This window comes from Aspergillus chevalieri, chromosome 1 (genome assembly GCF_016861735.1).
Source record: "Aspergillus chevalieri M1 DNA, chromosome 1, nearly complete sequence".
Lineage (NCBI taxonomy): Eukaryota > Fungi > Ascomycota > Eurotiomycetes > Eurotiales > Aspergillaceae > Aspergillus > Aspergillus chevalieri.
The window spans coordinates 920,126-945,108 of record NC_057362.1 but is presented as its reverse complement, the minus strand read 5'-3'; the positions used below and the strand labels follow the sequence as shown (position 1 = coordinate 945,108).

General features: G+C 50.7%; 13 protein-coding genes across 13 annotated transcripts; 5 read left to right on the top strand and 8 right to left on the bottom strand.

Annotated features, from left to right (window-relative positions):
• Positions 1 to 9: 9 nt before the first annotated feature.
• On the bottom strand, positions 10 to 1,554 carry ACHE_10333S (dynactin subunit 2; the record flags this gene model as incomplete). The annotated part of the gene is made up of 3 exons (XM_043278109.1): positions 10 to 1,347; positions 1,400 to 1,459; positions 1,516 to 1,554. The coding sequence occupies 3 exons, from the start codon at positions 1,552 to 1,554 to the stop codon at positions 10 to 12; spliced, it is 1,437 nt and encodes a 478-aa protein (XP_043131453.1).
• Positions 1,555 to 1,943: 389 nt separating this feature from the next.
• On the top strand, positions 1,944 to 2,809 carry ACHE_10332A (uncharacterized protein; the record flags this gene model as incomplete). Its single annotated transcript, XM_043278098.1, has 4 exons — positions 1,944 to 1,997; positions 2,064 to 2,105; positions 2,165 to 2,632; positions 2,687 to 2,809. 4 exons carry the CDS (start codon positions 1,944 to 1,946, stop codon positions 2,807 to 2,809), a joined length of 687 nt encoding a protein of 228 aa, XP_043131452.1.
• Positions 2,810 to 3,697: 888 nt separating this feature from the next.
• On the bottom strand, positions 3,698 to 5,598 carry ACHE_10331S (CoA-acylating methylmalonate-semialdehyde dehydrogenase; the record flags this gene model as incomplete). The annotated part of the gene is made up of 3 exons (XM_043278087.1): positions 3,698 to 4,114; positions 4,175 to 4,812; positions 4,878 to 5,598. 3 exons carry the CDS (start codon positions 5,596 to 5,598, stop codon positions 3,698 to 3,700), a joined length of 1,776 nt encoding a protein of 591 aa, XP_043131451.1.
• A 603-nt stretch (positions 5,599 to 6,201) lies between these two features.
• Positions 6,202 to 8,167, bottom strand: clxA (calnexin; the record flags this gene model as incomplete). Its single annotated transcript, XM_043278076.1, has 5 exons — positions 6,202 to 6,681; positions 6,744 to 7,397; positions 7,466 to 7,596; positions 7,664 to 7,946; positions 8,042 to 8,167. 5 exons carry the CDS (start codon positions 8,165 to 8,167, stop codon positions 6,202 to 6,204), a joined length of 1,674 nt encoding a protein of 557 aa, XP_043131450.1.
• A 668-nt stretch (positions 8,168 to 8,835) lies between these two features.
• On the top strand, positions 8,836 to 9,696 carry mde1 (methylthioribulose 1-phosphate dehydratase MDE1; the record flags this gene model as incomplete). Its single annotated transcript, XM_043278064.1, has 3 exons — positions 8,836 to 8,970; positions 9,044 to 9,519; positions 9,579 to 9,696. The coding sequence occupies 3 exons, from the start codon at positions 8,836 to 8,838 to the stop codon at positions 9,694 to 9,696; spliced, it is 729 nt and encodes a 242-aa protein (XP_043131449.1).
• Positions 9,697 to 10,244: 548 nt separating this feature from the next.
• Positions 10,245 to 12,301, top strand: VPS5 (sorting nexin 1; the record flags this gene model as incomplete). The annotated part of the gene is made up of 6 exons (XM_043278053.1): positions 10,245 to 10,278; positions 10,338 to 10,397; positions 10,509 to 10,984; positions 11,049 to 11,429; positions 11,488 to 12,090; positions 12,155 to 12,301. The coding sequence occupies 6 exons, from the start codon at positions 10,245 to 10,247 to the stop codon at positions 12,299 to 12,301; spliced, it is 1,701 nt and encodes a 566-aa protein (XP_043131448.1).
• A 386-nt stretch (positions 12,302 to 12,687) lies between these two features.
• ACHE_10328S (mitochondrial 54S ribosomal protein bL31m) lies at positions 12,688 to 13,257 on the bottom strand (the record flags this gene model as incomplete). The annotated part of the gene is made up of 1 exon (XM_043278042.1): positions 12,688 to 13,257. One exon carries the CDS (start codon positions 13,255 to 13,257, stop codon positions 12,688 to 12,690), a length of 570 nt encoding a protein of 189 aa, XP_043131447.1.
• A 362-nt stretch (positions 13,258 to 13,619) lies between these two features.
• Positions 13,620 to 14,481, top strand: ACHE_10326A (flavin reductase family protein; the record flags this gene model as incomplete). The annotated part of the gene is made up of 2 exons (XM_043278031.1): positions 13,620 to 13,683; positions 13,745 to 14,481. 2 exons carry the CDS (start codon positions 13,620 to 13,622, stop codon positions 14,479 to 14,481), a joined length of 801 nt encoding a protein of 266 aa, XP_043131446.1.
• Positions 14,482 to 15,147: 666 nt separating this feature from the next.
• On the bottom strand, positions 15,148 to 18,265 carry ACHE_10325S (putative ubiquitination network signaling protein; the record flags this gene model as incomplete). Its single annotated transcript, XM_043278020.1, has 2 exons — positions 15,148 to 16,412; positions 16,489 to 18,265. The coding sequence occupies 2 exons, from the start codon at positions 18,263 to 18,265 to the stop codon at positions 15,148 to 15,150; spliced, it is 3,042 nt and encodes a 1,013-aa protein (XP_043131445.1).
• A 2,918-nt stretch (positions 18,266 to 21,183) lies between these two features.
• Positions 21,184 to 21,749, bottom strand: ACHE_10324S (thioesterase family protein; the record flags this gene model as incomplete). Its single annotated transcript, XM_043278009.1, has 2 exons — positions 21,184 to 21,537; positions 21,597 to 21,749. The coding sequence occupies 2 exons, from the start codon at positions 21,747 to 21,749 to the stop codon at positions 21,184 to 21,186; spliced, it is 507 nt and encodes a 168-aa protein (XP_043131444.1).
• A 207-nt stretch (positions 21,750 to 21,956) lies between these two features.
• ACHE_10323S (uncharacterized protein) lies at positions 21,957 to 22,328 on the bottom strand (the record flags this gene model as incomplete). Its single annotated transcript, XM_043277998.1, has 1 exon — positions 21,957 to 22,328. One exon carries the CDS (start codon positions 22,326 to 22,328, stop codon positions 21,957 to 21,959), a length of 372 nt encoding a protein of 123 aa, XP_043131443.1.
• A 422-nt stretch (positions 22,329 to 22,750) lies between these two features.
• Positions 22,751 to 23,105, top strand: ACHE_10322A (electron transfer flavoprotein regulatory factor 1; the record flags this gene model as incomplete). The annotated part of the gene is made up of 3 exons (XM_043277987.1): positions 22,751 to 22,796; positions 22,871 to 23,014; positions 23,089 to 23,105. 3 exons carry the CDS (start codon positions 22,751 to 22,753, stop codon positions 23,103 to 23,105), a joined length of 207 nt encoding a protein of 68 aa, XP_043131442.1.
• Positions 23,106 to 23,580: 475 nt separating this feature from the next.
• On the bottom strand, positions 23,581 to 24,783 carry ACHE_10321S (class I SAM-dependent methyltransferase; the record flags this gene model as incomplete). Its single annotated transcript, XM_043277976.1, has 1 exon — positions 23,581 to 24,783. One exon carries the CDS (start codon positions 24,781 to 24,783, stop codon positions 23,581 to 23,583), a length of 1,203 nt encoding a protein of 400 aa, XP_043131441.1.
• Positions 24,784 to 24,983: the final 200 nt, after the last annotated feature.

The following is a 24,983-nucleotide window of genomic DNA, read 5'->3' as shown; positions in this document are numbered from 1 at the left end:
AGAAAGACATCACACACCGCTCCCCTTCAATTTATCCAACCTCTTCTCCAAATCTCTCACCCAAGGCTCAACCAGCTCGATATTACTCTTCATAGCAGCCTCACCCTGTCCCATTCTCTCCTCAACAACCCTAAGCCCCTCACGCCACTGCTCAATCTCCTTCTTCATCTCCCCTTGGCGGCGTTCCAACTCGTCAAGCGACTCCGCAGCCTGCGCAGATCCCGCATGGATAGCACGGAGGGATCGAAGCCGCTCCAGCACGCTCGGGAGGAGGGGATGCAGAGATTGGATAGTGGGGAGGGTAGCGTAGAGGGCTTGAATCTTGGTAGCCTGTTCGTCGCGCTGGGTGGCGACGGGGTCAACTTCTGTTGCTGATGACGAGGAGACGGACATATCTGATGGTTCAACGGAGGCGGGAGCGACCTTTGCCGTTTGGGCAGCTTTGGCGGCGTCGAGGGCTCGCTTGCGCGCTGATGCCAGTGCCTCGGCGTCTGTGGTCAGTTTACGGACCCGTGTGGAAAGGGCTTCCAGGTTCGGTGTTGAGACGGTTGTGGAGGGAGGGGCGGAGCTCATAGTTGGGACGGCGGAGGCAGGTGCGGGCCCGATGAAGAGGGTTGTAAGGGTGGAGAGGCGCGAGGTGAGGTGGTCCAAAGCGGGGAGGACGGGTTGGAGGGAGGGTTCGGAGTTTCCGTCTGCGACGAAGGGGTTCGAGGAGCTGGAGATGCCCATTGCTGCTTCGACGAGAGCAAGGCGGCCGTCGAAGGCGGCGGCGTGGGACAGGACACCGGAGGATGCTGAAGTCGAGGCGTCCGTTTTGTTCTCTGGTGCTGGACTACGCGGCGGCGTGGTGTCGGGGGCTGCATCTGTCGCGATCTTCCGGGATAGGGTCGCGGCCGCGGAGTGCGGTCCTGCCGCGCTGCGAGATAAAGTGTAGAGATTATCCAACGCCCGACTTAGTTCCTGCACGCCGTCGTCCAGCTTCTCCTGTCCTTCCCCGGATGATTCCTTAGTTTCGATATCAACCTTCTCCTGTCGAGCGGTCATTTCGTCCTTCAATTCCTCGACCTCCCTCCGCAATCGCGCGAGCTTTCTTTCCAGACTCTCGTCTTCACTGTCACTCAGATCCCCCACTTCCTCCAGACCGTCATCCCGTATCCGTCGGCGGCGGTTCTTGCTTTTGTATGACTTTCGCTTCGCTGCTATGCTATCGGAGAAATTCACATCGCGGGCATCGACCGTAGCCCCCATGAATTGGGCGCGTGCTTCGTCTGCATTGACGCCTTGTCGGTCAATATCGGAGTTGGTGTCATCTTCGTCCGCCTCAGAGGCAGTGCGGATTGTTTGTGTCTGTCCTGTATTAGACGAGATAAACCAGGATTGGAAGAGGCAGTGAGCTCACCGGAACAGTGGAGGCTTCGTCCGTCAGGTCGGGAGTCTCGTAGATGTCGGGCGCTTGGTCCTAAAACGGTCAAGTCAGCAATGACGGTCACATTCCATAGCATAGATGATGCATACGAGGTCTGGCAGGCCGGCATATTTCTTGTTGAGCGCCATGTCCACAGGGAATAGCAGCAATAAATTGCAGCAGACAAAGTGCTGTACTATGTATGTCCTATGAGCGGTGTTGACCAGGGAAAACACACCTGGCGGAGGGCACGTGAAAGGGGAAGTTAGCATAATGTCAGCATTAAATCGTGAGTCAGCTAGGCTGGCATAAGCACGTGTCACACGGCTCGGGACGGGACTTGGACCAATTAGGAAAGTGTGGAGGGATGTAGCACATGAAAACAACAGCTGAACGTGATTTACTCCGGCTTACTTAAATACGCCTTTCTCTTCTATTTCTTCTTCCTTTCCTCCACATTCTCGTCATTTTAATACATCTTCGCTCTATCCTTATACTCCTCTCCATTCTTACACCTAGAACTACCCCGCATCACATCATGGCTGCTCCCGCCGACATCACCATCAAGAACCTCAACGGAGAATGGACTCTGGTATGCTTCTTATTACCACTCCCTGTATTTGTAATATTCGGTGCATTAAACTAACTGTCTCGATAGGACAAATCCGTCTCCAATGACGCTGACCCGGTCCTGGCTCTGGTAAGCGCCTACATCATGATCTACATCCGACTATCGCTGACACTCTTCCCTTCCAATAGCAAGGAATGAGCTGGCTCACCCGCAAAGCCATTGGTCTCGCAACTCTCACCCTCAAGGTCCACCAATATCCCGACTCCGCAAACCCCACCGTCATCAACATCGACATCGACCAAATAGCCACCGGTGGTATCAAGGGCACCAGCGAGAAGCGTATCACCGACTGGACCGCTCGTCCTCATAACGACCACATCTTCGGTAACGTTGAGGGCCAGTCTCGCGTTGTCCGGGGCGCTAAGGGCGCAGACGGCAAGGTGCGGCCGAACCTGGAGGTCAGCACCAAGGTTGGCAACGACGCGGATGATGCCAATGTGGGGCGCTTCTTGAGGGGTGAGATCCTGGCGGATGGATCGGAGACTGAGGGCTTCCTGGTAGAAACTCTGGGTGAAGAATACGGTGATGGCGAAGGTCTCTATATCCAGAACTTCGTCGTGAACAAGGACGCTGGGTATGGCTGGACTGCAGAGCAGGTATGCTTGACCCTCGGTTCTCCTTTACGCTTCAGTGACTAATGTGTACAACAGGTTTGGGGATTTGAAATTGTCCAAGGCGAACGTCGTTACACGCGCCGTATCGTGGTGGCCAAGGATGGCAAATACCAGATGATCCGCTTCGTGTACTCCTTCCTCAAGCACCGGGATGTCTAAGCCTGTTCATGTGCGAGTATAGAGACTCGGGCTTTGATCGAGACTGGCCGGTGGAATTACTGGACTTGACAGACCAGTGACAACGTCATGAATTGAAGAACTTTGACTAGCGTTTCTTGTTCAATATATTATTATCCCAAAAAGGAGTATACCAGAACTCAGCAGTTCTCCAATTCATTAGAAGTACTGGTAAATAGTTATAATCAAGATTAAGTCACACTATCAAGACGGGAAACTAATTGGAAAATCTCCAAATGTTCAGAAAAAAAAAAAAAACAAAGTCTGGTTGAGTCTAGTAAGTTCTGAGAAAGCCAGCAATGCCAAATATCACTAAATGTATGGCATTGAGGATAGAGCCTGAGCACCATATCTCGACTCGTGCAGATGATCATCGGAGGATCAGCTGATGGCCTAGCCCGATTTCTATGAAGATGTCATGCGGAAGGTTAAGCGTGTCGTCAGTTGTTAGTTGGTTGAATGGGTGGCCACCGGCGCAAATTAACTCGGTGGAGAAGGGAGACATGCCCAGTATTGAACTAGGAATTCAGTTCTCGTGGTAGAGAACATGGGCAATATTTTCGAAGCCCTAGGCCTCAATGCTTCACTCCGCCATCCAGTTTCAAAATCCAGCATCTTTAAGGACAACCAATAAAGTAAAAATGGATTGGATATTCAACGCCAAAAGGGACCAAATCATTCATGCGTTTCTTGCTGGTCGCTTCGGTACGGCTGCTCTGGAAATATCCTTTATGAGCAATGCTGACCTGCCATAGCGCAAATCGTAAGGTATATATACGGATTGACTTCAAAACAATTTTAATATGTAGAATATTTAAATTCATAAGTATTCATAATGCTTCATAAACGAGAATTAGATCATAGGTAAGATCATGAGTTGGTTGGCATAACCACCTGAGCCTTCGTGCTAACCGCATCCTCAGCCCTCCATAGACTCGTCACTGTCTTCTGCTGCGTGTAGAACTGCAACCCAGGCTTGCCGTAGAAGGTGTTTGCACCACCACCAGCGATACTCTTCTTGTTACCGGTGAACGAAAACATGGGTAGAGGGACGGGGATGGGAACGTTGACACCGACTTGACCGGCTTCGATGTCCTTCTGGAAGCGAGAGGCTGTCGAGCCAGAGCGGGTGAAGATCGCAGCGCCGTTACCGTATTCGTTCTTGTTGATTAGGTTAATAGCGTCGTCGAGAGTGTCGACGTTGAGGCAGACGAGGACGGGGCCGAAGATCTCTTCGCGGTAGCAGCGCATTTCGGGGGTGACGTTGGTGATGATGGTAGGACCAACCTGATGTCATATTAACAACAAATATCGAGAGACCCGTTGTCAAACGAGGAAAGCACTTACAAAGTTGCCGTTGGGGTACTTCTCAGGTCTGTATCCACGACCATCCAGGAGAATAGTCGCACCCTCCTGCTCAGCACTTGTAATCAATTCTTCGACCCGCTTCTGGCTCTCAGGGCTAATGACAGGGCCGAGATCCGCCCCCTCTTCAAATCCACCGTTGACATTCAGCACCTTGGCCCGTTCAGCCATCTCAGACAGCCAGTCCTGAGTTTCACCGACCATGACGGCGGTGCTGAGAGCCATGCAACGCTGACCGGCGGCTCCAAATGCAGCTCCCACGATAGCATTGAGAGTCTGGTTCTTGTTGGCATCGGGGAGGACAGCAGCATGGTTCTTTGCGCCAAGATTTGCCTGGACACGTTTGCCATTGGCAGAGCCACGGTTGTAGATGTACTCACCAGCCCGGTTGCTGCCAACAAAGCTAATAGCCTTAATGGCAGGCTCGTCCAGAATGAAGTCCACCGTCTTCGCAGAACCATGGATGATGTTGATCACACCTGGAGGGAAGCCAGCTTCCTTGGCTAGTTCGGCCAGAATCATTGCCGCTCCAGGGTCCCGCTCGGAGGGCTTCATGATAAGACAGTTACCAGCCACAGTGGCAACGGGAAGACACCAAAGAGGAATCATGGCGGGGAAGTCTGATCGACACGGTTAGCCTCGGGTCAGTTTGTACGAGTTATCCTAGGGAAAAGGCAAAACTTACTGAATGGGCAAATTGCTGCAACAACACCCAATGGCTCACGGTAGCTTCTAGTCTCCATGTCCTTGGCGACCTCCAAAACCTCACCTGTAATCTGGGTAGTGATACCACAGGCAGTCTCCGCCACCTGCAGACCACGGAGCACATCGCCCTTAGCATCTGGGAAAGTCTTGCCCTGCTCCAGGGTAATGGATGCGGCAAGACGGTCCCAGTTTGCCTTGATTAAGCCGACAAACTTGAAAAGGATCTGTTGGCGGGCCATGATGCTGGTGGCACGCCATGCTGGGAAGGCTTCCTCGGCCGACTCGACGGCGGCGCGGAGCTCCTCATCAGTGCTCTGGGGCACACGGGTGATGAGGTTGTTTGTGGCGGGATCATGCAAGTCGATCCACTGCGTAGCCTTGGAAGAGACGAATTCATTGTCGAGGAAGTTTGTAGTGTCAATGGGGTTGGCAATCCGCTCATGGGTGGTCGGGTATTCGGTAGCGGTGCTAGCCGCGGAGGTAGTTGCGGGGGTGAGTTGAGCGGCGGTGGCATGGAGCCTACGGGTTGCCGTCAAGGGTGAAGAGACACATGAAGGAATTCTTTGAGAAGACGACATAGCTGAAGACGATTTGGACAAGCTCGTCAGCGAACGTGATGCTGAAGCCGAAGCAACTCGAGCAGAGGAAGCTGTAATGCGGAGAGCGGGGAGAGATTGGGTGAGAGACCGGCGGGCGGCCATGATGAGAAGCAGAGGGAATATATAGAGAATATATAGAGTAAAGGGGAAAGAAAAGAGGGATGAATTGATGAGTAGAGGTGGTATCAGGTCACGCAGGGGGGCTGTGTACAACAGAAGTTTCTTATATATACTCGGTCTGTATACGGCGGGCATTGCGGGCCGCACGATTGGGGGGCAAAAGTTGGGGATCTCCAAGCGCTAAGTAAGCACCGTGCTCCATTCGGCGATCACAGCCAATGATATCGAATCGGGAACTGCGATAAGCTACTCCGGGGTACAATCAAGCAGATGCCGGAACTACATGCCTATTTCTTTCAATTAAAAAGTGGGATTTGCTGGCGATAGAATAACCTACTCTTTAGAAATCCTTCGGAATTGCCTTCCTTTCTCGCTAGAATATCATATCTCATAATAAAGTGACAACATCTTCAATAAGTACTGGACCTTTCCACCCCCAGAGGTCAAGGTATAAAGAATCAAAAAAGAGAAAAAACAAGGCTCAGAAACAGGTAAACAGCAATTGAGAAGAATAACACTGATTGCACAGGGGCTATATCGGCCCTTTTTTTTTTTTTTTCCTTTTCATAAGATGAACTCAGCTCTCTATGACCGACGCTTGGTAGCACCGCCCTTGCCAGTGTCCGCAGAGGAAGAGGTAGCTTCGCCCTCTTTTTCCTTGGACTTACCAGCGGTTTCCTTGCCCTTCTTGCTGTCAGAAGGAGCAGGGCTGCTGGCGCCAATGGCTCCAACGATGATGAGGATCATCGTGACGAGAAGGGCGCCCAGGCCACCAGCCACTTCGGGCACTTGCTTGATGGCATGAACGGGGTCCTGCTTGGCCAAGCCAACGAAGTGGTCCACTTTCTCACGGACGTAGAGAATGGGGTCCTCCTTGAAGCTGACACTAGGGGTGGCACCTTTCCCTTCCGGCTTGGGCTTCGCGGCCTCCTCCTCAGCGATTTCCACAGGGCGCTTGACATCAAAGGTCTCCTTGCGGAGCTTCTCAGCATCCTCGGCGGAGTGACCAATGTAGATGTTGTCGAACAGGATGTCATTTTGCATAGTCCAGATTTCGAAACCAATCTGCGAGCGTTGGTTAGTATCATATTGAACATTGTCAAAAATCAGTTGGGGGGAATACATACAGCACCCATGGGCTCAAAGTTAGAGGGAGTCTTGTCCTCGAAGTAGGCAGGGTTGGCAATCTTGCGAGGAGCCCAAGGACCCTTGTAGGCCGGGTTGTCAATCAGAGGAGCGCTCCACTTGCCCTTATAGGCCGGGTTCTTCTTCAGAGGGGCCGACCAGGGACCACATCCAGAGACCTCGTTGCACTTGGGGTTGGCGACCGTAGGAGGAATCCAATCACCATCCTCCTCGTCATCCCAGTCTTCCGGCTTCTCAGCCTCGGGGTCAGGGATGCTGGTAGGCTCATCCTCCAACCAGTCATCTGGAATGGTGGCATCCTCATCGACAATCTCGAAGGGCGCCTCCTCATCCCAGTCCTCAGGCTTCTTAGCTTCAGGGTCAGGGATCTTGGACTCATCGACCCAGTCAGCCGGCTTCTTGTCCTTGGGGTCATCGATCTCCTTTGCCGGGTTGACAGGGGGGTTGAAGTCTTCAAGAAGGGTGCCATTCTTGATGGCCTCGCCGTCAATGAGGATCTGGAAGGACTGATCGGGGCGGACGATCAAGGTGTAAACGGAAGTGACCTTGGAGGTGCGAGCGGCCGGGGGAGCCTTGAGGTGCTTCTCCTCGTACTCGCCGGTCTTGGGGTTCTTGTGGCGGAAAATAAAGTGGACCTGGCAGAGTCAGCATTTAGCCCTCACGTTTCGTCGCAATTTTCTAGCAATTCGTATGTAGATCGTACCTTGTTGGTGGCACCACACTTGTCGGGGCCGAACATGATCACGTAAGGCGAGGTGTTGGAGAACTCCTCAGCGTGGAGCTTCTTGTTCTCCTGGAGGAGCTTCAGGTAGGCACCACCACAGACCAAGGAGTCTATAGAAAGACGTCGTCAGTATCCCAGCGCTTGCCTTTCTGTGTTCTCGCTACGGGGCAGACTTACTCTGCGGCTTGACCTCATACTGAACCACCAACGTCTTGCCCTTGTTATCAATCTTCTTGGGGAACTTGGCAGAGATGGCGTGGTGAGCGGCAGGATCCTTCACAACGAGACCCTTGTCGCCTTCAATTCCCTTGAAAATGGACGGCTCTTCGACGGCCCAGTTACCGACATAAGCCCAGTCATCCTCCGATTTAGAGTCCTCCTTCTTGGCGTGGGAAGGGATCCATCTGGAATCCCAGCCTTCGGTGAATTGTTCGAGGAACGGCGCTTCCAAGTTTGTCGGCTGTGATTACAAAAGAAAAGTTAGCAGGTGCTATTTGGTACTATAGGTGCCAGCCTCGGCAACGAGCGACGGGTGAGATATAGCTCCCAACATACCGTAAAAGTAGGCTTCTCAGCGACCGACGACGAATCGGGCTTCTGCTCAGCCTCCTCAGCATGGGCATAACCCATGAGAGTGGCCGAAGAGACAAGCGCCGACGTAAAGGCAGAGTTAAAACGCATGATGGGACGACAGCTAGTAGCTACAAGAACAAGTAAACAACAATGTCACGGAGATCAATTGACCCTCCTGGAGGAGGAAAGAAAAGGAGACAATCTAGATATAGAGAAAGATAGATTGCCAGCTATCTAGCTCACGGAAGTGGAGGAAGAGAGAGGAGAGGTGAAGGTGGAAGAAAGAGCGCGATATAAAAGCCGACGATTGAAGCCAGAAGGTCAAAGGTGGCCTCTTCCACGGTAATTGCCCAATCAGGTTAGTTCGTTATTCTTCAGTGTTCGATCGGAAGAAAGGCTGCGGCTGGGCTCACTGCTTACTACAGCCTGCATAATTGTTGAAGGGGACATTGAGGTCCAGTAGTGTTTCAATCGTAGACCTCGCTTTATAAAGCCTCCATTGTAATGTTTTAGGCAATCGGCTTCTTCATACTCTCTATAATCCGGAGTATCACTGCAGATTGCGCGATCATCCATCGTCTCCGCGCGCCGTTCAAAAAATGTTTCCCCGCCGGTGCTTTTCTATCGCCCTTGGTCGATCTTGACCTCATCTTTCTCCATTTGGCATACTGGTTATATCATCTACCTTGAGTCTTCTCTGAATGATAGGAGGCCAAATTGATATTATCAGCTTATTCGTCATATAATCCAGCCTCCCCTCCAAGAGACCCGCCACCATGACCGACATCCAGAACGTCGAGAACAACGACCATTTGGTCCAGTCTGATGACCCTGAACACCCAGCCAACAAAATCCCTGATCTCTGTCGCAGATTTTATAACTGGGGATGGGTGACTGGTACTGGTGGTGGTGTAAGTGGCCCTGAGCGTCTTGCTTGGTTTGCGACAGAGACGTTGCGATTAACTTCTTGAATGTCTATGCTAGACCTCGATCCGCCAAGATGACCACATCTTCATCGCTCCGTCTGGTGTTCAAAAGGAAATGATGCAACCTCAAAACATCTTCGTCCTACAATGGCCCACTCCGAAGTATCCTCCCTCCGAGCGCAAGTACATCCGCAAGCCCCTCGCGTTGAAGCCGTCGGACTGTACCCCTCTTTTCCTCTCTGCGTTTGAACGCGGTGCGCTCTGCAGCATCCACACCCATTCGCAGTGGGCCGTGTTGGTGACCCTGCTGGTCGAGCGCGAAAAAGGTCCCGATGGCTGCTTCGAGATCAGCGACATTGAACAGATCAAGGGAATCCCTCGCGGCCGGGGTAAGGGTATGCTGGGCTTCCACGACACCCTCCGAATTCCGATCATCGAGAACACTCCTTTTGAGGAGGATCTCACGGGAAGTTTGGAGAAGGCGATGGACCGGTACCCGGACACCTACGCGGTTCTGGTCAGAAGACATGGAATGTAAGTGCTACCATTCATTCTATATCATCGATTATGCAGGAGGCTAATGAGTGATTCAGCTATGTTTGGGGAGACACTGTTGCCAAAGCAAAGACCCAATGCGAAAGCTTGGATTATATCTTCCAGCTGGCCGTGGAGATGCACAAGCTTGGTCTCCCATGGGTCAAGGACTCTTAATCGGCAATCGGGCTTGCTGAACTGGCGATGGCCACGTTGACGAGAGCCTGCCATGCGGAACATGATGATGATGCATATGATAGTTGATGATTGTATAGAGATGTAGACAATATCAAATGTAGTATGATTCTTGTATATCTGAAAATCCATAAGCATGACTTCAGTCTAGGGTTATTAAGATACCGATGTCGAGGTACTCTCGTACCGTTCGTTATACTGAGTCAGGTGTGGGCTATGTTTGAATCTGCTCAGTACTCTGTATAATGGCAGCGTATTGATGTATTGATTTTATTGATACTTGTTCCGGCCATACATTTCAACATCAATCCATTGTATATCAAGTGCTCTGCACACAGTCTACAATGGCGGGGGAAACCTAATCCGTCGGCCACTGCTCCTCCTCCGAACGCCAGACGTGCGATCCCGTCATCTCCTTCTCCGGACAGTTCGACCACAGCAACCAGCGCCCTCTCAACTTGACAGGTGCTACTCTCTACTTTAAATTAACCCCTCTTTATTAATCTACTATACTCGAAGCTTACGATAACATGGATCTGGACGCTGGAGACTCCCCATGGGGCGGTAAGTGGTTAGGAGGCACCACCGTTAGTTCCCCGTTGTCTAACAATCGCGAATGACAGACGTCCCTTCGCAATCGACTGCGAACCTTGGCGCGTCGAATCCTGACATCGAAGAAACAAGTACGTCCGTTCCATAAACTCATCCATTCCCGTGTCCTTCTTTTCAAGTCCAAAGGCCATCTCTCCCGCCCAACCAACCCTGTTCCAGAACCTGACATCTTATCGTCCCAGGCACAGAACAACCCACTCAACAGACCGGTTCGAGCTCTTCGGCTCGACGAAACCCAAGAGTCAACCGACGAATCAATGCGCAAGCGACCAAATTAGAAGCCGTTGGTGATGAAGTTGATCCACTCGGCCCGCTTGGGGATACGGCCGTCGATGGCGGTCCTTCGCCCATCGAACAAGCACCCGAACCACCTCAAAAGGAATTCGCAGCGCGCAATGCCCGCCCTACATCGTCAACGTCGCGAGCATCCAGTCTTGCTGGGATGGTGGATTCGGTAACCCTGGAAGAGAATGGCGCTGGTTTCAGGGACCCCCCGCCAGTGCAGCCTCCGGTTGAGGGAGAGGGGACTAAGAGACAATCACAACCCAGCGTCAGCATAGAGGAGGCTGCTAAACCAACGTTTGAAATTGTGGTGGGGGATCCGCATAAAGTTGGAGACTTGACAGGCAGTCACATTGTGTATCAAGTCCGGACCCAGGTAAGGAGAAAGAAACCGGACGAGTGGACCTGTGAAAGGTGGCGGAGCTGACACTGGTATGCAGACAACCTCTAAAGCATACCGGCAGCCGGAGTTTGCCGTCAGTCGTCGATACCGCGATTTCCTTTGGCTTTACAATTCCCTGCATAATAATAACCCCGGTGTCGTTGTGCCTCCGCCTCCGGAAAAGCAAGCTGTCGGTAGATTTGACACGAATTTCGTCGAGTCGAGAAGAGCTGCGCTGGAGCGAATGCTCAATAAGATTGCCGCACACCCTATCCTACAACACGATGGCGACCTCAAGATCTTCCTAGAAAGCGAGACCTTCAGCATTGACATTAAGAACAAGGAGAACCGGGAACCGGACCTTGGTCAAAACAAGGGCATGTTCAGCTCATTTGGAATTAGTGTTGGGGGAGGCACCAAGTTTGTCGAGCATGACGATGTAAGTTGCTGCTTTGTCGTGAGATTTGACTTTCATTCCATTGACAATTAATGCACAGTGGTTCCATGACCGCAAGATTTACCTGGACGCATTGGAGAACCAGTTAAAGTCGTTAATGAAAGCTATCGACACGGTAGTTGCGCAGCGGAAGGGCCTTGCGGAAGCAGCTGGCGATTTCTCCGCCTCACTCCATGCTCTGGCAACAGTTGAGCTGTCACCAGCGCTTGCGACTCCTCTGGATGGGCTGTCGGACTTGCAATTGCGCATCCGGGAATTGTACGAGCGACAGGCAATGCAGGACGTTCTTACGCTCGGCATCACGATTGACGAATACATCCGCTTAATTGGAAGTGTCAAGACCGCTTTCAACCAGCGCCAGAAATCCTATCATAGTTGGCACGCAGCTGAGTCGGAAATGCAAAAGCGAAGGCATACCCAGGAAAAGCTTCTTCGGCAAGGGAAGACGCAGCAAGACCGTTTGAACCAGGTTAGCGCGGATGTGGCTGATGCGGAACGAAAGGTGCATCAGGCAAAACTGCTGTTCGAAGACATGGGTAGATTGATGCGCAACGAACTGCAACGATTCGAAAGGGAGAAGGTAGAGGATTTCAAGTCTGGTGTTGAGACGTTCTTGGAGAGTGCCGTTGAGGCACAAAAAGAGGTGAGACCCCTTATCCTTGGCTATGCATTGGTTTTTCAGTTAACTGACTCTTTTTTTTTCCTAGTTAATCGAGCTTTGGGAGACCTTCCTCCTACAACTGGATGTGGGCGAGGAGGGAAACCCCCTCTTCTCACCGCAAGCTCCTAGTAACGAACCTGCTGCTGCAACGGCTGCAAGTGCTGAGGTGACTACAGCTGGCGAGGGAGCTTAGTCTTTTATTGTCCTATGTGAAGATGGCATGCTCTGATAACTCTGTTTTTATACCTCAATTGTGCGAATCATTGTCAGTTACGTGCACGGCTTGTTGTTTTCAATGTTGGGTACTGATAATGATGGCCTGACTACTGAATAACGCTTTGATGGACATATCAAGAACTCGTATCTAAACTGGACACTTATGTATTCAGCGATGTGGTTGAATTCCTCAAGGTATGAACGTATACATGTAAATGATAGTCGAACAGATTTAAACAAGACAATAAAAACCACAATCCCCAACCTCATAAACCAACCAGGGTATGAAAGCCAATTGTTTGCAACCTTGAATATCGTACAATTGCTCGCAACTGTTTGCACTGAACCTCCCCACGCTCACGCTCATTTCTTCTTGTTCCCAGCCTCTTCTTCCTCCTGCCCAAACGAACTAATCAAATCCAACAGATTATCCTCTTCCTCCTGATCCGCCTTAGCCTGTTCCGCCTGTAACCGTGCCTTCTCAGCTTCCGCAGCCTCATTATTCTTCTCCAACTTCTGCTCCCCGGCCGCCTGCGCTGCTGCTGCCTCAGACCGAACCTGCGCATCCTCCTCCTTCTTTTTCACCTCCTCCTCAGTCGGCGTATTAGCATCCCAGCTGCGACCGAACTTCGCACGGAACGCAGCCAATCGTCCGGCCTCGTCCTCCTCGACGTTCATGAGTTTATGGCTGGATGGGTTCCATAGCAGCGAGTTGCGGGTGTCGCGCGTGGAGCGGTAGACGGGAACCGGGGAGGTTGTGCGTTGCGTGTAGGTGCTGCCGTCGGAGAGCGTGACGAGTTGGGTGAAGGTGTAGGGGCGCTTGGGGCGTCGGAGGAGGGTGGCATGGCGGCATTGTGAGCATATAAAAGTGGTGGGTGTTCGGATGGTGGATGTTGTGGCCGCGCTGCGGCGGAGGGGGGTTGAGAGGGACATGATTTCTTTTCCCTCCTTCCGGTAGTTCGAATTAAGTTAGGAGGAGTAGTCGCGGAGGAAAATCGTGGTTCAATCGATGGTGATGGTATGGTTTGTCTTGGACCGAGAAATTTCGCGGACAAGATGCGGGGCTTATGTAAGCTATATCCCGACTTTTTTCCCTTCACTTCCTCTCGGATGTCATACAAATACTACTATTGTCTATAACGACCATGGTTCTCAATTGAGCGAGCTCACTCTCTGCCACTATTCTCTGAGGCTTCATGATGATTTGGGAGGGCTTCTACAGTTTCTTCAGTGATTGTATCCACTCACCCGCCATTCCCTGAGCTTCTTCGAGCTCCTCCGCTACCACCGGCGGTATGAAGCTCTTTACATACTCTCGATTGGGGCTCTTAACGGGCCAGGCCATTGCGCAGTTAAATGGTTATCTCCCCCAACTTTATGCTCTTTCTTCTTCGTACGATTCTAATTGATGAACGCACAGTGCCGCAATGTCTCACCAGACTCGCCCGCCATCCCGCCGGACTCGGACTCAATCGACCTGCTCAAGAATGCCAGCGCAGAACCCTGGTTGACACTCCCAAACCCTCTCTCTCAGATCAAGTCCGCCTTCTCATGCGCCGAGTCCCCTACCCCGTCGCCATCATTACAGCCACAGACCCGCATACCCACACCCACAAGGACACCCAAATCGAGCACTCCTACCGCGGCATGACCGTCTCCTCCTTCAGTACAGTAACCCTACACCCCGAACCAGTCGTCTCGTTCAACGTGAAGCGACCATCAGAGACACTCAACGCATTAATCTCCTCCGGACGGTTCCTCGTGCATCTACTAGCACCCGCGAAACCGACAGCAGATCTGGCGAGGGATTTCTCGAGGGGGAATCATAATCTGTCGATTGTGAACGGGAAGGGAGATTTTGAGTTTGTTGCGCATGCGCAAAAGGTGAATGAGAATGAGAGCGACAGGCCTCTTCCGCTGCTGCGGAGGAGTGGGCTGCGTAGCCGGGATATCGTGGATTTCCCGTTTGTTTTTGAATGCAGGCTCCTTCCGCAGCAGATGGAGGTGTTTGATCACACAATTGTGTTGGGTCATGTTGTGGATACGATTCTGCAGCGTCCGTTGGATGCTGAGGTCAGAAGCCAGGCAGACTCTGGCGAACTGTGCTTGACGTACGCTAATACCAAGTTCTGGGAGATGGGCCATGAAATCAAGTGACGAGATATGACTGCCTCTAAAGGATGGTGCTTCGTTGCCTTAGATCGATGTGATCATGCCATTTGTACAATAGACAGAATAATAGACGTTTATATACAGTTCATCTACGCCGTCTATCCATACAATGCTACAGAAGCAACTAAAGTGAGAAGTTTACCAAGTAGCCCCAGCTCAAACTGGTGCTACCCTTAATTGTACTCCAGTACCATGCTATGTACCCTTTTATATACATCACAACCTCTTGGTTTTGCTGCACCGCTAATGATAGAATTCTCCAAGTAGACCTTCCACGTCCATGGATATCGAATTGCTGTACAGCCCATGAAACTTGGATGGGACCCAAAATCTTTGTCCTAAAAGTGCCTTAAGAGATCTACATGTAGGCCATGCAAGACGCAAGAGGAATCGTCCACAGGCGATGCAAAGAAAAAGGAACGAACGGAAAGAACACGACTGATCCGAGTACCAGAGGCCGAGAACGAGCAAGCACAAAGACCCCGAATGAGAAGAGTACACCACGAGTGCAATCACACACCAATTGACACCACTTTCTTTGCTTTGAGAAACATCATTGGCAGAAAAAGAGATACGCCACGAGGAACGTCAACACTGCTGTCTCACGAAAAGCACCCCATCTTGATCAACATGCCAAACTCCTCAACGAATTTAGTTGCCTTGACCGCGCGCAGAGCCTGGGCTGCCGCTGCCACTGCTACCACTTCCGCTACCTGCCCGCTTGAACGAAGTCGGAGACGGGCGCATGCTAGAGTTCAAAGGATTGTTATTCTCAGAACAAAAGCTTCCTCGCTTATCGGTAACGAGCTCGGACAGGTCGAGCTGAAGAGGCGGCAGGCGGCTGCCGTCCAAAAATTCGGCAGTGCTGTTGAACTGACCGCTTCGGCCCGATCGGTTGGAAAAGGATCGATCCCGGTAAGCAGAATCCGTGGCAAAGTACGAATTGGTGTGGGCAAGCGGGGAACTCGGGGCGTGCTGGTGAAGGTATGACGGCTGCGGTGCCGGACTAGTCGGATGAGATGAGGTCGTACCAGTAAGGGTTGCCGAATGTTGAAGGGGACTAGATTTCAATGGAGGGAAACTTAAGCCCAATAGCGATCGGTGGTTGGAAGCAGTGCTGGTTAAGGGGCCCAAGGCCATGCCATCAGAAATGGGAGCTCCAGGAGTCAACGGACCGGGGTCAATGAGCTGCTGTTGTTGTATAGCTTGCTCGATTGCCGCAGCTTGCTGCAGGAGTTGATTCGTGCGAACGTGGTAATCTTGAACGGACTGGCCAATGCTGGCAAACTGATCGTTGTAATTCGCCTCCAGCTTAGCCTGATCCTGCTCCCTAGCAAACTGTTCAGCCGCGCGACGCTCGCGTTCGTTGAGACCCTGAGCATTGGCAGAAACGATCCTCTCATGTTGTTCGTTGACTCTGGCACGACGACTTTGAAGGCGTTCGCGCCGTTGAATCGTCGAGTTCAAATCAGATTCCAAGGATGACACTTCGCGGGCGATGGCAGTACGGGTAGCAACAAGTTCTTCTTTGGCATTAGCGAGTTGGTCCCGTTCACGCTCGTAGTCGGCTTTCTGGGACGCCCATTCCTGCAGCTCCTCCTCAGGGATCTGTGTCTTTGTACTCAGCTGGGCCTCCAGAGCAGTAGTTGCTTCCTCTGTTTGGCGAATGGTCCGTTCCAACTGAAGAGAGCGTTGCTTCTGCTTGTTTTCATCCGTTCCACTGTTCAGGCGATTGGACAAACTTTCCATGTCCCTCTTGATCTTGTTAAGAACACGTGTATGGTCGGCTCTAGTCTTCTTCTGCCGAGCACGCTTCTCATTGAGTTTTGCTTCCGCGTTGACAATGGAGTTTTTGAGTGTGGTTGTCGGAGACGACGGTCGATAAGATGGTTGCGGTGGCGTGGAAACCGAAGATACTGAAAAGAAAAGCAAGACAAACGATTAGAATCATGAAGAAGGTATAAGTGAGACAAGACGATACTGGGGTCTTACCTTGATCTGCGTCATTGGTGGCAGGAGTCTTGACACTCATGACGCAAATCTCTTCATCAGTATCACTGCGTACAAAAGAACAAGTGTAAGCACAGTTAGGAGCAAGACCGGAGATCTCGCCACGCCAATGAACCGCATTTGAACCGTTAGAAGCATCGTCGACTTTGTAGACGGTGGCGGTGGCCCACAGTGCGCCATTGACACATACGTAAAACGGTTCCATTTCCTCGTTTCCCAGGTGCCCGGCTTCACAAGCAGCACCCGAAACAGCGGGATCGTCCGCCGAGGCAAAATCACCCGCGGCATATCTGATCGAGGAACCGTCCACATCGGTTATCCAAATAAGTCCATCATCCAATGAAACACCCTGCAAATCCTCCTCTGTCATCGTAGAACCTCGTGTGGTTTTTGACATTGCTCTAGAATGCTCGTACTCTCTCATCACAGTAACTTTTGTGCTTGCAAGTGCCGCCCAAAACGGTTGGCGACTCCGAACCTGATTTGCCTGTCTCCTCCGTTTCTTTGCCGAAACAAGTCGATCCCGGCCGTCCTTGAGGGCTGAAGACGACGGCGCTATTTGGCCATCAGTACCCAGTATCGAGGAAAGGCTGGTGCCCGACTCGAAAGCCGAATCCGCCTGCGCTTGCGAGGAGCCCGCGGAAGCCTCGGTGTCGCCGCGCTTTCCAAGGCGCGGGGGAGTGGGCGAACGATTTTGGGCCATCGACCGCCTTAACATGGCCGTGCCCGCTTGGGCTAAAATATGTACTGCCAGTAAACTGCGTATCCAACTCGGAGAACTCTGGGTTTCGGTACGACGAAACTCAGTAGGTAAGAAATGGGAATACTGAGATAACAGGTCTGGAGAGACAATTTTTGCAGAGAGAAGATAACCCATAACAAAATCCTGTATACCTTTACTGCGAAGCAGATGTAGGGCGAGCACTATACCAACACACACCCAACTGACCCCTTCGCTTTTCCCCGACCCTCCACCACCTAGCGTGATGGCCACCTGCACATGCGCTAGATCCAGTGCAAAATTTTGCGCCCAGGTCCACATGAACAGGCCCCAAACGAGTAGAGAAAACCCGTCCGCTGCGAGCATTGTCGCCAACGACGGCGTTCCGGCCGGGCCTTGGAAAATGTCGAAATTGGACGTAAAGGAACCGGCTGACGCACCGCTCGGAGGCATAAAGGTCAAAGACGCAAACAGGAATTGTACCAAAGTCAGGACCATCGGCGGCAACTGGAGGAGGAAAATGAGGATGGCGATGGTGTCGTACATCGGGCATGACTTGAGAATGGTCGAAGCCAATTGCAACGGATTGATGGAGGCATTCGAACCCGACCGTTTGGGACCCATGGCCGTCGTAGTCGTGGCGGCCTGTTCGGTGCGACGCGAGGACGGACCGGTGAGTCCATTGTTCGGCGGACCGACACCATTTGACATGTCTGCGTTGCTCTTTGTATACCCATTCAGAAGGCCGCGCACATTGCTATCGGACTTGGAAGGCGAGGGTGAAGTATCTGCCGTTCCGTTCAGTTTGGCTGCCGTTGCTACCGTGGCGGTGATGGCGGGATCACTGGAAGAGCGAGACGAGGACAGATCGACTTGAGAGGAGCTCGAGCTCGAGGCAAAACCACCAGCGCCACCGTTGGCGTGTCCATTCAAATGTCCATTCGATTTTTGCTTGGTCACTTTCTTACTGGAACCAACGGGACCATTCTCATGCCGACTGCTTTGACTCTTCCTAGCCGCGGCTGATGAACGTGGCATGGACGAGGGAACCAAACACCCAAGTCCGAGTCAGCTTGGCAAATAGCAGCCAAGGACCAGAACCGGGCGTTGAAAAAGGGACGGAATCGACAAGGGGTGGTTATTGGAGGAATGGGTGGTGGTAGTTGGCGGACGTTATGAGTAGCGGAAAAGGAAGGGAACGGGGAAAATGTGCGGCGGAAAGGGAACGACAGAACTGCTTAAAAAAGACGAGAAAAAGAGAAAAAGAACGGCGGGAAAAGGAGAGAACAGGTTAATGAAGTGCTGATGATAGAATAGTGAGGAAGAATGGGAATATAGAGAGAAGAATGGGGGAGGGGGGTAGAGAGGGAGGAAGAAGAGAGCGTGGCGGGGAGGAAAGAAAAGAGGTGAAGTTAAGGAAAGGGAAGGGAAAAAATGGATTGGGATAGTTAGCAGCAGAAGGCGGGAATTGTTGCGGCTGTCGATCGGTCCTTTATGCCTCAGGCATGTAATTCCCTGTAATGGTCAGTACAATACAGTATGATACAGTCGCTACTGATAGGCATTGCTGCTGTTATGTGAGAATGTCTATGTACAGTCCAATGCTCAGAGAATGGAGATTAAGGACAGATCACACGTACTGTATCCCTAAGGCTCACTGCAGTCACTCAGCCACAGTCGCTGTCAAAATCCATAACCTGGCTTGAAACGAAGCAGCCGTGGGTGAGCAAAGCCTCGCTCCTTGTTTACGCAGCCATTGTACCGAATAATCAAATCTGTCTAATACTCTACCAGTGACCCTCCCCTCGTTTTGACCGCTGGGTTTCTCGCATTTGCCCCGATAACAAGGCGATGATCTTGAGGGGCAAGAGGCAAAGGGAACTCTATCGCTGTTGGCTACGTGTATGACTTGCGACTGCTATTATTGTTGTCTGATAGGCCAGCAACGCCGTTCAAAAGCAGGCATTTTTTCAGTTGTCGGCACACTTTCGCGGTTTAGTTCAACCCTAGCACAGGGCCGGTCTGTGTTTTGGCAGGATCCGAGTCCAACAGAAGCGCCGCTAAGCCGGATGATCTGATGATCTTCTTCTTGTCTATTGCGGGGTCGACGTTGTGTGGTAACTGATCCTGGCAATAGTCTGGGCATTATGTACGGGGAGCCAGTAACTAATTGATTCATGTCTATTCCCTATGAGGGGTAGACGCATGGTCTGGAAATTCTGGTTTTACTTGCTGATGCGCTACGGGTGCCAACCTGGGATGAGATAAGAGGTACCACTGAATATTTAGTAGATGCTAAAGAAGGCCATATGACCGGTACAGCAGGCTATAGTGCTATGCTTAGTCTATCTTCAATTATAGTCATGATTCTAACAGCATACGTACCAGTAGATGGCTCCTTGCAGTTTATAGTCTCATGTACGCTTCCGAAGCCAGTCACAAACAGGTACAGAATACCGTGAGAGACCAAACCCAGTAATATACCCAAGCCTGCAGTTAATACCGAAAAGTGTGCAATCATCCAAGACCCCAGAACATGCTGCAGCAGATACAATAACACAACTTTCATGGTTAATGCATAGTACCAATCTGTACTGTACAATACCAGAACGTGGTATTTCAGATCGGTAACATCCCCACCGCATTGCTTTTGATCAACGGTCAGGATTCTCACAGGGGCTTTAGTGCTCTGTATTTGTACTCCAATCCGAAGTCGTCAACGCTTTCGGTTACGGAGTTGTCAACTGTTAATGAGCACTAAAGACCAGGAATCGTATGCAGCTGCCAGTCCTTGGCGCTGATTCGCGCAGACCCTGCAACAAGGATCTACCGTCCAGGGTCCCAAAATGGGAATCGCACCTAAATTAGTTCTGCGATGCACGTGCCCCGCCATAAGGCTTGTTGTCAGGTGATTCTGCCTTACCTCATGGTTATCACACGACAGTATAGATTCTCCCAGGCATGAAAAAGGAAGAATTCCGGCTCAAAGCAATTAAAGACTAAGGAACCAAATACTAACATATCAACTTGCATCACCACTCCTCTCACTAATTGACTCGACCCACGGCCGAGGTTGGATCCTGGTCGGACAAATCCTAATTTATCCAAGATCCCCGGTACGGTATGATCCCCGTCCTCGAGTTTCTTTTTTTGTATGGAGGATATTTTGAGACTTTTGAGTTCCGTGGTTCGAGGCTCCATAGCTGGAAAGAAGATACAGACCCAAGTTATCGGTCTAAACGTATTAATATGCTGATGGTGTGTTATGCAGCGGCAGCTAGTGTATCCTGCAGAATATTAATCCTCAATACTTGGAAGCGCTTCTATTAAGAACAGGATAAATCTAGAAATCACATGAATTTTCACCATTCTTTCTATCTTGGGATATGGTCTCCCGAGCCAACCAGAAGCTGCACGCCCCGCTGGAAAAACAAAATCCTGACAGATCTGGACTCGAGTTTAAGAAAACTCTGCAAAGCTCGGATGGAGCCCGCTGGAGCAACTGCGCCATCCACCTATCGGATCCGGGAAGTGTCCAGCCACTGCCTTGTTTCCACTTGAAGGCCATTTACAATACATTACGATACATGCGGGTCTAAGGCATCAATCAGCAGTGCCTTGATAGACGGTAACTCTTAACTATCCCATGTACTCTGTAGTTCCGTTCCCAAGCTGACTATGCTATATTGATGTTCTTTTGTGCGCGACAGTTTAGCATTGCCATATCCCCAGGCGCTTCAGTTTTGTTCACGATGCGTTTGAAATATGACAGCACATTGTCACTTAGAACTTTCGAAATTGATAAGAGCCGATTGCCGTGAGCGAATTATTATGCTTAATTAATTGTATCTGCCCAGTGGTTCGCTGTACAAGTATGCACTATGCAGTAAACATGCAGATGCAGATGCAGGGAATGTATCATAGTGTTCAAGATATCGCAATGTCCCTTCTCGTTTCTATTTGTTCGCAGATCCCTTGTCCTCGACAGCATCCTCATGATCCCAACTGTCGGTCTCGAGGGTCCGTACACGACCCTCAATTTCCAAGATCCTCTGCTGCCAGGTCTTCTTCGCTTCCTCTTGCAGTGCCCACGCCTTCTGGAACTGTTCCATCATGAAAGGAGGCATGGGTGTTTTCTTGGCCTGACGATAATTATACGTGACGATGTCCTCATGACAACGTGCAGCAGGTCGTTGATGTGTCTCGGAGAGGATCACGACTTGAAGCTCAAACGCCGACTTATCGACCTGAGAAGAAGGGTCCTGTACTAGCTTGTGATAGACGCTGATCTTGTCGGGGTATTTCATGGGCTAGATGGCGTCAACAAACTAGGAATCACTCAATCAGAAATGATGTTGTGTGGACGCACGAATTTGTAATCAATCTTGATGCTCCGAAGGATGAGACCAATCCCAGTTGAGCCAACGAGATTCATCCATGCCTTTTTATTCGCCGGATCCATGTGAGTCGCGAAGTTGCGCATGAAGTTCACTCTCGCCGTCTCGGCGTATCTGACATACATAACGTTGTTGACATGTCCTGGTCCAAGTCAGGTGCTGCGGATATAACGAAGTTTCCTAGGGAAATGCATACCCTTCCAAACAAGTCAGCCATAAACTTTTAATCAACGGATATCACCATAGACTTACCATAGTATCCTAATGCCAATGCAAAGCATGGCTCTCATCAGTAACCTATCTCACTATTCATGTAGTTAAAACAAAAGCCATCATACCATCTCTCCCCATGCCACATTGTGCTGGAACAACCCCCTAACAGTCTCATTTGTCAAAAAGCCCTCACTGCCCGAAACCAACTCCCTCCAATCCTTCGCGATCTGCTGCAAGATATCACCCGCCTCCTGAATTTGCGGCGGCTTCAATCCAAACATCATACACCTCCCAATCCTCTGCTTTGTCAAGGTAAGCCATTTCGGGTCAATCGAGTGAGGTTTCGTTGGTGTGGGCGATGCTGATGCCGATTTCGTCTCCGCACGAGCTGGCGAGGTTGAAAAGAAGCGTCCGGCGGCAATTGAGGGCTTTATGACGGTGGATGCAACGAGTGGCTGCTGCCGTAGGACCTGTCGCGCTAATATACTCATTCCGGTGTTATCAAATCTGTGTGATGTCGCTGTTAGTTGGGAGAAATTGGATGTTGCTGTCCACTATTGAACCTCCGAGTCCGGGAGTTCGGTTAACCCCGCTCTCCGCTCCGCATAGAGCACTTAGTTTGATCATTTGATTAAGCTGAATCGGCATTGGTATGTGGTTATATCAGAAAGATGCAGGTATGGATAAAATTACCGGTTCACTGATTGATTGTATAAAGGACGCTTGTTTACAAGTTCAGTTGCATCCGCAATTTATCCGTGGCGACGTCACCGCCAATATTTCAAAGCCGAGGAAGGTAACTCATTTCAATTCACAGAGCTCAATACAGAATACACCATCTGTCTTCAACCATTTCATATCAGCAACCAGAAATATACACCCAGCACGTTAGAGTCCGCTTAATGGATACAACATGACAAACCCAGCACTGCGCCGGGAAGTCATCAACATCTACAAAGGTGAAATTATTTTCTTTCAAAGAGCTATTGCTCTACAGTCCGGACACTGACACTGACACCGTATGCTACTAAAGAGCTCCTTAATCTCGGCCGGGCGTATCCTCTCGGATACGATCATTTCAGAAATCGACTGCATAAGGCGTTCTCGAGTCAGGCGCATTTGAGCGATGAGGAGCAGATTAAGAAGGGCATTGCGAGGGCGGAATTTGTGAAGAAAGGTATGCCGTTTCATTTTTCTGATATTGGTCTTGCGGAGGGTACTCTTTGCTAATGTGATAAATCTTCATTTTAGAAATTGAGGCATTGTAAGACCTATTCCTATGTCATTTGCCCATCACGGTTGTTTCACACCCATCACGCCTTCAGGGAGAGGGGGTGGGGGGGGGGGGGGAGAATATTACTTGTGGAGCTGATTAACATATTCATTCGCTATTCTTATCGTCTATCATAACATCATGCAACACTCTCAAAAAGAGAAAGCTGATACTGACATGTCGCCAGATATTACCTGAGACGGTATCGCGCAATGAAACAGCGCTATGAAAGCAATTAAAGCCCATAATCCGGCCGGGCTGGTATTAAGTTTCCAACAAAATATTCAAGACATATACTCCGTATATAAAACGAAAGAAGAAACGTAGACTCGGGGTATCACCAATATGATGTGAGCAAATGGCCACGACTTTTCCGACCACCAGAACACCAATCACTTTTTTTGCTTTTCCCTTTTTTTTTTCTTTTTCCTTTCTGTGGATGTGTCTACCAAGATTTCGGTAGGGTGTTTTTATTTCTTTCGACCCCACCAGGCACTCACTTCCAAACATTCCCCGCTGGTGAGGCCATCTTTCTGGAACAGATCTGCGGTCATGGCAGTCCACCATCTGTCCCATTCATCTCGGCTTTTTCCACTGGCTTCCATGAGCATAGGCTCCATTCCTTCGATCATCTGAATAACCGTGAGGAGAGCCGTGCGTCGTATTGCAAATTGATCTGAGGTTAAGGTTTTCCGAGTACGGCCGGTGGAATCTCTGCCATGCCCTTCTCGTTCCCACCGCAACTCCCCCAGTGGAATCGCAATGCGACGACTATCCACGTTTTCCAGAATGTCAACTTCAGCATTGAAAGACAGGCCAATTGTCGCGCATGGCATCGCGGAAAGTTTGCGCCGGTCAAATGCTGTCTCAAGCCAGGAATTGTAGTCCTGCAGGTACTTATTCTGCGCTCTTGTAAATGGAGTTGCGGATGAGAACGTGTATGTCGCGGTGGTGTCGGCAGTTTCTTGTTCTCTTGAGGCTAATTTACGAGCAGGGGCAGGGTTGGGTATTAACGATCGGAAAACCCAATCTGAATCCCAAATTTCCAAAACACCCCCCGATTTGAGAACGCGCAATGGCTCACTCAATCCCGATGCCTGTTGTGCTGGACTTGATGGACACATTCCTGCATCTTTAATGAAAACGAAGTCGAAGTAGTCATCGGGAAAGGGCAGACGGGGTTTGCGTAAATCATGCCGTTTGAACTGCCAATTCACACCCTTTTTCCGCAAATCAGGGGCAACTGAGACGATGTCAAGACCGGTGAAGGAGATGTTGGGGTGTCCGCGACGGGCGAAGTAATCGTGACAGAGGCTCGACCAGAGACCCGAGCCGCATGCCAATTCCAATACTCGCTTCGGGGGTTTTTCAGCAAGCGACGGAGTACCGAAAGGGCCGCCAAAAACGCGGATGAGCATAAGGGTGCGTAGGGACTGACGATGGATTTCGGGCAGGTCACATGGTAACGGGTAGAGGTTTTCAGGGTCTCTCAGATAGGTTCGGTCGCCATGGTGAATCAGAGGGTAGGTACTGTAGTCGTTTTGTAGGGAGGAGAGGGAGGAGGTTGACGTCCCTGCCCAGCCGCGGCCAGTGGAACTGAGGGTCGAATTCAGGTCGGAACCAGAGGCAGCAGCTGTCATCGCGGGAATTGTGCTCGAGGTCATGCTATCCATCTCTTTATTTCACAGGTTTCTTTCCTTCTCTGCTTCGTGTGTCTCGTCAATCGAGTCGAATTAGACCACTAGCCGGGCGCATTCTCGAGCGATACACCAATTGCGAATAAAAGAAAAAATCGTCCGGTTGGATAGTCGAAATAGTTGATTGGATAGGTAGGCGCGTATATATAGGTGACACTGAGCAAGAAAAGGAATCA